The following is a 10,418-nucleotide window of genomic DNA, read 5'->3' as shown; positions in this document are numbered from 1 at the left end:
TAATTCTGTTCTTAGGAGTTGGTCTTCTAAGTGTTTTTCACGAGCTGGTAAGGAGGTTCTGTTGAAGGCTGTTATTCAGGCTATCCCTCCTTATGCCATGTCTTGTTTTCGTTTGCCTGTTAAGCTGTGTAAAGGTATTGAAGCTGTGATGGCCAGATTCTGGTGGGGATCTTCAGGGAGTTCTCATAAAATTCATTGGAAGTCTTGGAAATCCTTGTGCAAATCTAAATTTTTGGGAGGGTTGGGTTTTCGTTCTCTTATTCATTTTAATCAAGCTATGTTGGCCAAGCAAGCTTGGCAAATTTTTAAGAATCCTTCTTCTCTCCTTGCTTCTGTCCTTAAGGCTAGATACTTCCCTCGTACTGCGTTTCTCGATGCTAAACCTGGTCACAGGCCTTCTTTCACTTAAAGAAGTATTCTTTAGGGTAGAGAGTTATTGAATTTGGGTCTTCTATGGAAAGTGGGTGATGGTAGTCATATTAGAACCATTGAGGATCATTGGCTTCCTCATAACAGGGTTAAATTTTTTTCTGATAATAGGCCTCCTTCCCCTTTTTTGTCCTATTTTATTACTGAACATGGGAATTGGGATGTTTCTAAACTTACAAGCTGTTTTTCTAATCCTTTGGTTGATGACATTCTTAGTGTCCCTCTTTTGGGTGATCTTGGTAAGGATGATCTTGTTTGGGGGCATGATAGTTCGGGGGAGTGTACAGTTAAGTCAGCCTATCATCTTGCTTTCTCTTCTCATGATCTTCCATCTTCTTCTTTTTTTTCTGACTCTAAGAAATTCTGGTCTAATCTTTGGACTTCAAAAATTCCTCCAAAAGTTAAGGTGTTTATCTGGAGAATGCTCTCTAATGCTATTCCTGTTTCTTTTTCCCTTCATAAAAGATGTATTATCGATTCTCCTTTGTGTCCTTTGTGTAAAATACATCCTGAAACGGTTAAGCATGCTTTGCTAGATTGTTCCAGATCGAGGAAAGCTTAGAAATCTTCAAGGTTTGCTAGTCTTTACTATAAATATAAGCATTTGAATATTTATGATTTCTTTTGTAGTGTATCACAGGAGCTAGATAAGGATTATTTTTGTATTTTGTGTTGTTTTCTTTGGGCTCTGTGGAATCAAAGGAATAATATTTTTCACCATAAGCAAGATAGCCAACCTTTTGATGTTTATGACTGGAGTGTTACTTTTTTCTTCAAGTTTTTGGATTCTCAGCAGGTCCCTGTTCCTCCCTCTGTTTCCAATCCGGATCAGGCAGCTTTGCAACTTATTCCTCCTCAGGGGGCTTTTCAGATGTTCACTGATGCAGCCATTGATGTTCAGAGGAAAAAATATAGTGTTGGGGCTATTGTCTTGAATCATTCTAATCAGGTTGTGGCTGGTTTGGCTATGCCATTTACAGGCTGTGTTGATCCTTTGGTAGCTGAGGCTAAAGCAATTGTCCATGCTCTTCAGTGGGCCTCCTCTATCCTCTTGCCTCTGGACATTTTAAAAACAGATTGCAAGTCTATTGTAGATAAATTGTATTCTTGTAATCGGGGTTGTAATATTTTAGATGATTTAGTAACTTGTATCAAGAGCTTGTTATCTCCTTGCCTAAACCTCCAAGTGGTCCATGTTAGTAGGAATTATAATACGTTGGCGCATAATGTTGCTAAATGGGGTATTGGGCTTGATAGTGAGTTCGTTTGGAATGGCTCTTTGCCTTCCTTTTAGTCTTGTGGTTTTGGTCTTTGTATTCCACAAGATTTTCTTTCAAAAAAAAAATGGGAGTAGGCCGTTACCACTATTACGGGGTAGAATCTCTATAACAAATTCGTGTTCTTATTGATTAATTATTATTATTAATTGTTTCTAATCACTTTAATTTACTCATTTTTATTGACTAAAAGTGAGATCAACAAGTAGTTTTCCCTCTAATTATTAGTTCATAATTAGAGTTGTCAAAAATATCGTTTTACCCTTCTAATTATCTCTTAAATCCTTATGTATCATTAATTTAATGTGAACAGTTAATCTATAATCTAATTATAGATTTGGATCAAACTATTAGAACTCTCAAAATTAACACTATAAGGGAACTAATATTTGATCCTCTCAGACTGCTTGGATTCCATTATTGTATAACATGTTCCCAGTGACTCCTGTTATTAAGCTCCTAAAATAGAAGTTGTAAGAATCATTTTCTCTGAGAAATTTTATAGAGTGAATCAAATAATTCAATGAACACAAATAGGAGTTCATAGTATCAGAATTTAGACTGATCTACTAATGATCATCGTTGTGATATAAACAATTCTTTCATAGTAAACGACATGTTGATGAAAGAGGTTATTACATATAGGTCAAGTCATGTACAATCAAATTATACACAACACCTTTACTACATGTCTATCCACATATGTGATCTGAATCAAAATCACACACACTAGAAATGTATAGTAAACCGTACTTGATAATTCCATATTAAAGATCTCTTACTTTAAGACACTACATACTTGTTTTATTTATATTGTATAATCTTAATTCTCTTGTACGGCCTTACTAGATTATACTATCTCTATATGAATAAAGAATTTTCAGATATTTATTAATTATACTTCTATAATTAATGTATTCATTTATCTTATATTTGTATTTCATATATTCTATAACATATTAGCCATTAAATACTTTGTTTAGAGTATAATACCTAACATCCTCTTCCTTTGGCTCGATTTCCACCTCCTTCATTTGAATGTCTTCCTCCATGTCCACCATATGGTTGAGAGTAGTGGGAAAATCCTCAGCCTTGTCCTCCCGTTTGTGGCTTTTGGACAAAGTTTCCTTGAGGGTTAACCAAGGTATGATGCTTTTACCATTTGAGGATAAGCCTTGTAGTCTTTCTATCTTGCTGTCAAAACTGAGTAACATCTCTTGGAGCCCTTGGTAAGAGGTATTCGGTCGAGCTTCAATTTGAAGCACATTGGTAAAGTAGCTGACATCAAGACATGAGAGAACATTGGTGACTAATTGTGAGTCAGGATTTGGCTCACTAGCCAGGGCTAGCCGATTTGCCTAATTCTTCTTTTGCATGAGGTACTCAGTCATTGGCGTATCTCTTGTCCTAGTCTCTTAATCTTCTTGTTTCATCCATTTTAGAATTAGAATGAGCACCATAAAATTGTTCAAGGGCTTGCCATAACCCTGTTGCAGTAGCAACTCCCATCACTTATGTTGCTATAGTCTCAGTCATTGAGCTATACAATCATCCCATCAACAACTAATCATTTATGATCCAATTTTCATAAGCTAGATTGACAATTTGAGAGTCTGCAATGTCTATGCTCTCCATAACTGTTCTTGCATTAACAAATTCAGGTGGACAATATATTAGTGACGTTGAGAAACCCATCTAGCAGATGGCCTCTAACTATAGTTGAGACCAGGTTTTCCATAAGTTGTAGTTATGTCTATCAAGTTTGAAAGAGAAGGGTTGGTTCAAGGTGCGAAAGTGGTTTGTGAGTGGGTTTTGAAACTGCGGTTTGCTCGAGCTAGCACCCATCACAATGGATGTTGCTGCAGCGCTTGAGGGTTGAGTAGGATTGTTGTTTCTAGGGTTTTGGGAATCTGACGACATGGTGAAGATGGTGTGGCTCTGATACCAAGTTTAATTTTAAGCAAAATTAATTTGTGAAATCTCAGCTCAAACTTTGAGAGCTAGAATAATTGCTATTTATTATCAAAGGTCAAGGGTCATTTACAACAGAGGAGCATATAGCTCAATTACATTTGGCAAGCAATACTAACAGAAAAAGTGAATATCTCGTACACACCATAGTGCAATCATCGTTACATTTGCAACATTATAATCTACCTAAGGATCACTAATTCTAACAGCTTCTTAGAGTTGTGTCATTTGTCCATTGAAGGACCACAGTCATAATAGAAAGATGCAGCAAAGAAAAAAGATTAATTTCGTCACACCTTCTTTTCTATCAAATATAGTGATAATCTCAATTCTTAACGCCTTTCAACTAAAATCCACTAACAGAAACTTTACACCAAACACCCTTTTTTTTTTTTTTTGTGAAAGGGAAGAATTCATTAAACAACCAAGCAGTTACAAATGGAAAGGCAGGTCCTTATCAACGAAAGGACTAGCAACAGTGAGCAAAACCCCATTTCAATTAGTAGTAGCTTTAACATTCAAAGCATACTTAGTAAGATTATGAGCTAGAAGGTTAGATCTCTATACTCAAAACAAAGATTAATCCTACCCAAATTGAACAAAAGGAATAAATGTCTCTTTTGTTGGATTTGATGAGCTGAATTTCAAAATCTATAATCGAGTTCTGCAATTTTTGTTCCACAGCAAGTATGATCGCGAAACGGATGGCCATAAACTCAGCCGCTAGAGGAGAGAAAAGACGCTGAACAAATTTCGTTTGAGCCCAAAGAACCTGATCATCATGGTTTCTAGCTACCACACCAAACACTTTCTCATACAAAACTGATTATCTCTATAGCTAGATAGCTATCAAATCTCAATCTTACGATAGAATTAGTAATTTGATAAATATTACGTTGTAAATACACAGTCCAAGGAGGGAAAAGATTAATAAGTCTTACAGTATCCTAATTTCATTCTCTTTTTTGATACTAACACCACACCAATCTATCATGCTGTAGTCTTTTGTTTTTCATTTTCTTGGTCTGTCACTGAAACCTGCTTCATTTTACGAATCTATATTAGTTATTTTCAGTTCATTTTATTTTATTTTTCTTGAGCAGTTTATGATTTGTGATGTCAAAATGAAAAAGTAAAAAGAGAGAAGATGCATGTACAACTAAGGGGCAATCATTGGTACTTAAAAACTCAATTTTATTAGGAAAAATCAATTAATAGTAAACTTCCACTGCAAACTCTTTTGATTAATTCATACTTACAAAGTGGAACTGAAACCAACATATAAATATAATTATATTTATATATGTATATATATATACATAAGTTTAAAAGAAAACTCAAATAATCTCTCACCTCACTCAAGATTGGTATGGCGATTTCGTATGAGCTCAGGGCTCTGTTTCAGTTCCTCACCCAAACGATACACAGCCATCTCAAACAGCACAAACAGAGCTCCCTCATAAGCACTGCCCATCAGAAGCAACGGCCGAGATTTATTCACCGACTCATCATCCGCCATCGTCTGCGCTGCCACGTGGCCCACCACGCTAGCGTGCTTCACGCAAGAACCCGTATCCGGCTGAGCAGTCAGCAGCAACACTCTAGCGCCGTTCGATCTGGCTATGGAGCAGAGAGCATCGACGGTGGAGAATCCTCCCGGACCCGCCGAGGAAATGAGGAGATCCTGTGGACCGTGTATGGGCGGCGTGGTCATGTCGAAGACGAAGTGAGCGGAGACGCCGAGGTGGAAGAGGCGCATACATAGGGCCTTGAGCATTAAGCCCTCGCGCCCTACTCCGTACAGAAAGACTCGGCCATTTCTGGCGACGGCGGAGGAGATCTCGTTGACTAAGATGTCCAAGACTGGTGGGTGGGAACTGGGTTTGGAGAATATGGAGGATATCTGGTTGCAAATTTCAGTGGCAAGTGAAGCCATGGAATTGGATGAAGCCATTTTCCTTTTGACATTTACGTACACACTACTCACGCAGGCCTATCAATTAGGGAATAAGTCTACATTTAGTAGAAAAGTTTAAAAAAAAAAAAAATCAAGTAAGACAAAACTGGGACCACTATTTTGTAAAGAAAAAATTGAGACTATCTTGCTAAAATTATCTGAAAAACAAACAAAACTTTGCAGTGTCCTAATTCGAAAAGATTTTGATTTCAGAAAAAAACAATACTAATAAAATAAAACAAAATTGAAAACAAAGAAAATATCTTTTAGTCGATCATTCAGTAATTAATAATTATGGGTTATTTAAGTTGTCGAATAACAATTTTTAACCTTTATTAAGAGGATAAATAAACTAGGCAATAAGAACCAAAAGAAAACATAGTCTAAATAACATTGTCAGAGATAATTGAGGTCTTGTCGGATCTGTTATCTCCCTCTCTCCATCTGGGGAATTTTATAAAAGACTGTTAAAAGAGGAAGATTATGGGATAGTCTGAGGAAACATTGTTGATTGAGAATTATAAGAGAACAATACTATTTGTATACAAGATAGCATTCATAGGACACTTTCCAAAAGCATTACAAATTTATAATAGAAAGTTCTCTGTTAAAATGTCTTTTCCAGGGCCTATTTTGCTCACACTCCATTAACCGGAGCACCAACGGATTTCTGATTTAAAGTAGCACCAGTTTCATCATCAATGTCAATGTCCGTAACACCACTACCATGACCACTGCCACCGGCCGCTAATGATGAAGACATAGCATTTCTCCTTTGTTTATCTGCCTCGTCCTCTTCTTCGTCTTCAAGGAAAGAACCTTTTCTCCGGAGTTCTTTTACTTTCCAGAATTCGTCGTAGTGAGCTCTCCGGTGCTCCCTGAAACTTCTACCATTTTTATCTGTTTCAGGATCTGCAGATAGTAAGAAGAGCAAGCACGTTAGAGTTCCAGCTGTAAATTAAATCAGACCATTCCTTTCTGAATAAATTATATAATTCTTCAAATATAACCACTACTACTTTTCCAGAATGAGATATGTTGTAAAAGTTCAGTATTACAATGAAATATTTGAGAACTGTAGTAATCTCACAAGAAACCAACAAAAGGTTCAAGTGAATGCAACTAATTTACAATTACAATCCATCTTTTATATTTAGATTTTAGTCCATTTTTCTTGATCTTTTGTCACACAGTTACAGTACTGGTTTCAATAAAATTTCTAGACTCTAGAGTTCCTCAATTATACAGAAAACTTTAATAACAATAGAAAGGACTGTCCTCGTTGAACATGATCAAGTTAACAAGCCTAATAAAATATGTGAAGGAAAAAAAAGTTTTACTAATTAAGTGATTGTTAAACTTTTCAAGTTCAAATCAGTCTAAGCTTCTATAATATAAATGTAGTGAAGGACTGAACGAGAAAGGGAAATAAGATTAGCAAAGAACAAGAAGTTGTGCGAAATTTGGATGAATAAAGAGAGTTGAAAGATGCTGGGTAAGGAAAGAGACCTTCATCATCCTGTTCCATAGCATCTGCCTCGTCATCAGATGAGGTCCAGCCACTGGATCTCTGGGTAGTCTCTCTACTTGATGATGCTACATCACTCAACGCAGTTCGTATTGCTTCCGCATCAACGCCATCAGGAACACTTTCATCGAAATAATTCCTTATAGGAGATAGAGATCCTATAATAAGAAGAATTAATTTTAATATTGTTAAGAACCAGAATTTGAAACCATTAAAACCTGAAATTAGCCAATTAATTAAAAAATTAACTGATCAAATATCATCAAATCCTGAAAAAATAATGTACCTTTCCAGCAACCAATTAGATAGAAATACACATAAATAAATCTGTCAGTCCCCTGCAAGACGTATAGCATATAAAAATCAACATACCATCATCATCATCAATCATGGGATGATATGGTGTCTTCGGCTCAGTAATTTTCTGCCTCACAGGTTTAGTTGCTTCAATTTCACCCAAGTTAGCCTCGTCCCATCGTACCCGTCCCTTGTTATTCTCACTATAAAATAATAAAATATCAGTCTATTTATGCACTTTAAGCATGGGATTCCTTTTGTGAGGAAAGGAGAGAAAATACACATATGAACTCCAAACAAAATATTTCAACCTAATGAGAAAGACTTAACTGAAAAAGTAAAACTATGGTACTCTAGCTTGTGTGCATATATATAAATATATATATATATCTACATACAAATTAATAAAAAAAACAATGGTATTGAACATTTGGTATCTAAACTATTTAGAAACTAACAGTACTTGTTATCTATAGCAAGCTAATCGCACACATCAGAAAAGAAGCACTGCCAAGTGTTCGTGTCCTATTTTGGAGAACCGTGAAAGGTAGGACGGCTATAGTTAAATAACCACAGAGGTGACCTTTGGTAATCAGAGCACTAACCAACAGTTTCTGGAAATTATTAAGTTGATTCAAACACATAATGTCCATGAAGCAATCTCCAAGATTAACTATTTGATTGAGTTGAATTTGCATCCAAAAGTTTTCCTTCTCACTTCTAGAAGTGGGCCATTTTGGATTTCCATTCCAACCCATAGACAAGGAACTGTCACTGAGAGAATTTGTTCATGGTTCAGTTTATTAATGCAACCCCAAAGTTACATACACTTTTCCTTATCACTTAATGTTAAAGGACTTAAGTCTATATAATAATTTAAGCAAAGAAGAAAGAGTAAATTACTTCATTTTCTTGCGAGCAAGCCAACTCTTTGCACACCGAATGCACACCAGTCAAGTTACTGTTTCACTGAAACAAATTGCAACAAATTGTATCAAATTCTCAAAATCCAACAAAACACTAGAACTAGAGCAAGTGGGATTCCAATTTTCCCAGCGTGAATCCCATCAATGGTGCAAAACAATGAAATAAGAAACAGAGTAGCTTGAGAGCATGCTCATATAAAACATGTGTAATCACCCAAATCTTATTTGTAAACGTATTGAATACACACCCAAACTCATATCATGAAACTTGAATTCAAAACCTAAAAGTTTCATCCCAGTTTCACAAATTAGATAACACTAAATGTAAAACAAGAAAATTAGGTTAATGTAAATTCATACGAGTACATACAATTACATCTCCACGAAAATATTGACACAAATAATCAATCAAAATAATATCGGAGCTGAACTAACAATAACAGCGTCCACACACAAAAATCTAAATCAAAGCAAGGAATTTAATTAAAAGTCAATGAAGAACAGCAAAAGTAAAACCCTATTTTAATCCATAACTTCGAACCATAAGAAATGAAACAACATATTAAATCACAAACACTTAAGAATGAATAGAAATTATAACATCATCTAGATCGACCCAAGCATATATATTTTGCAAATAAAGATCTTCCGCTGTGAAATTTTTCAATTTCTTTTCTAATAATATTTTTTTTTAAGTAGATTTTTGTGAGTATGAAAATGGAAAACTCATAAGAGTAAATTAAAATTAATATGTAGAAGAGAATAAATAAAATTATTACCTGAGGAGAAAATTGAAATTGGCGGCGAGTATTGGGAGAGCTAAAAATGGTGGTTCATCTCTCTCATATTTTTCTTTTTCTTGATTTCCAGAACAGCCCCTGTGGTAACACGTATTGTCTGTTGAACCCACTTTCTAGTAGCTACACACAACATGTCGTTTGTTTTTTATTTTGTCGTTTTTTATGTGTATTTTGTTCCCTAAGCTTTCAATAATATTGATTCTGACCCTTAAAATATATGACTTGTTAAAAATTTTCCTTGAATTTTTACATTTATAGAAATTTAATCATTCTGTTAAGTTACGGGACTTACGTCCCATATTTAATGATGATGTGTCTTTGTCAATTAGTACTTTTTGTCCCCTAAATTTTCACAACTATCAAATTGTACCCCCAAAATAAAAGTAAGAAATGTTTATTATTTTTTTTAGTAAATTTTAAAAAAATAATTTAGATCTTAAGAAAAACTCATTTTGAATGATTAAGAAAATTGAAAATAAATTAAAATTTTAAAACTAATTAAGCGATATAAAAAATTATTTATTTTTTATTAGAAAATTTAATTACACATTAAAAAATTAAATTTTATAAAAACTAAATTTTAAGGGAACAAACTTAAGTATATTTTGTTTTTATCGTAAAATGTAGATTTATTTAAGTAAACATAGCATAAATTTTAGTTTAATTTTATTGAATTTTTAATTGTTTTTCTTTATGTGTTAAGATATGAGTTTATAAATATAAATAAGTTTCATTTTTTGTTCAAAAAAATTTTAGTTTATTTAAATTATTTAATATTTATTAGCTTTTCAATAACTTTAGTTTGATTTGTTGAGATCTTGTTTATAAATAAAATAAAGTTTAAAAATATTTTTTTAGAAATAGTTTAAGTATTTAAAGTAAAATTAATATTTTTTTTAATTAATTTAATATTTTTATCAAATTTTTCTAATAATTTTTAGTTTTTTTTTTTTTGAATTAATAGAATATTATAATTGCTTTTAAAAAAATATTAAATGTTATAATTTTTAAAATTAATTTTTTTTAATAAAAGGATGCAAAATTTTGTATTGGTCAAAGTTTGGGGGTAAAAATGTTAACTTTTAACAGTAAAAAAATAAAACCTAACAGAAGGGGTATAATTATGTCACTGTAATATTTTAGGGGGAATATCTAACAAGTCGTATATTTTAAGGGACAAAATCAAATAGTACTAATGTTCAGGGAGCAAAAATGTTAATATTCTTCTTCTTA

At 33.6% G+C, this 10,418-nt stretch overlaps 2 protein-coding genes across 4 annotated transcripts; both read right to left on the bottom strand.

Moving 5' to 3' along the window:
* Positions 1–4,539: 4,539 nt before the first annotated feature.
* On the bottom strand, positions 4,540–5,692 carry LOC115715763 (uncharacterized). The gene is made up of 2 exons (XM_030644434.2): positions 5,031–5,692; positions 4,540–4,715 (listed from the first exon to the last, which is right to left on the bottom strand). The coding sequence occupies exon 1, from the start codon at positions 5,629–5,631 to the stop codon at positions 5,032–5,034; it is 600 nt and encodes a 199-aa protein (XP_030500294.2). The 5' UTR covers positions 5,632–5,692; the 3' UTR covers positions 4,540–4,715; position 5,031.
* A 431-nt stretch (positions 5,693–6,123) lies between these two features.
* On the bottom strand, positions 6,124–9,321 carry LOC115716989 (protein phosphatase inhibitor 2). Of its 3 annotated transcripts, XM_030645915.2 has the most exons (6): positions 9,165–9,296; positions 8,363–8,428; positions 8,065–8,233; positions 7,535–7,662; positions 7,144–7,320; positions 6,124–6,546 (listed from the first exon to the last, which is right to left on the bottom strand). In XM_030645915.2, exons 4-6 carry the CDS (start codon positions 7,551–7,553, stop codon positions 6,272–6,274), a joined length of 471 nt encoding a protein of 156 aa, XP_030501775.2. In that variant the 5' UTR covers positions 7,554–7,662; positions 8,065–8,233; positions 8,363–8,428; positions 9,165–9,296; the 3' UTR covers positions 6,124–6,271. The 3 variants fall into 3 exon arrangements, with proteins under 3 accessions (XP_030501775.2, XP_030501773.2, XP_030501774.2); XM_030645913.2 differs by lacking the exon at positions 8,065–8,233 and having other exon boundaries at positions 9,165–9,321; XM_030645914.2 differs by lacking the exons at positions 8,065–8,233; positions 8,363–8,428; positions 9,165–9,296 and having other exon boundaries at positions 7,449–7,666.
* Between the last annotated feature and the right edge of the window lie 1,097 nt (positions 9,322–10,418).

This window comes from Cannabis sativa, chromosome 5, assembly GCF_029168945.1.
Source record: "Cannabis sativa cultivar Pink pepper isolate KNU-18-1 chromosome 5, ASM2916894v1, whole genome shotgun sequence".
Classification (NCBI taxonomy): Eukaryota; Viridiplantae; Streptophyta; class Magnoliopsida; order Rosales; family Cannabaceae; genus Cannabis; species Cannabis sativa.
The sequence above is the reverse complement of the archived record's forward strand: the minus strand, read 5'-3'. Positions and strand labels throughout refer to the sequence as shown.

Bases quoted from the DNA above. Each gene is read 5' to 3' on its own strand.
- LOC115716989 (XM_030645913.2), bottom strand. The intron at 7,321-7,534 runs GTATGTTGATTT...TTCTTATTATAG, and splicing joins CATGATTGATGATGATGATG to GATCTCTATCTCCTATAAGG. The intron at 6,547-7,143 runs GTCTCTTTCCTT...TACTATCTGCAG, and splicing joins TATGGAACAGGATGATGAAG to ATCCTGAAACAGATAAAAAT.
- LOC115715763 (XM_030644434.2), bottom strand. From the start codon at position 5,631: ATGGCTTCATCCAATTCCATGGCTTCACTTGCCACTGAAATTTGCAAC.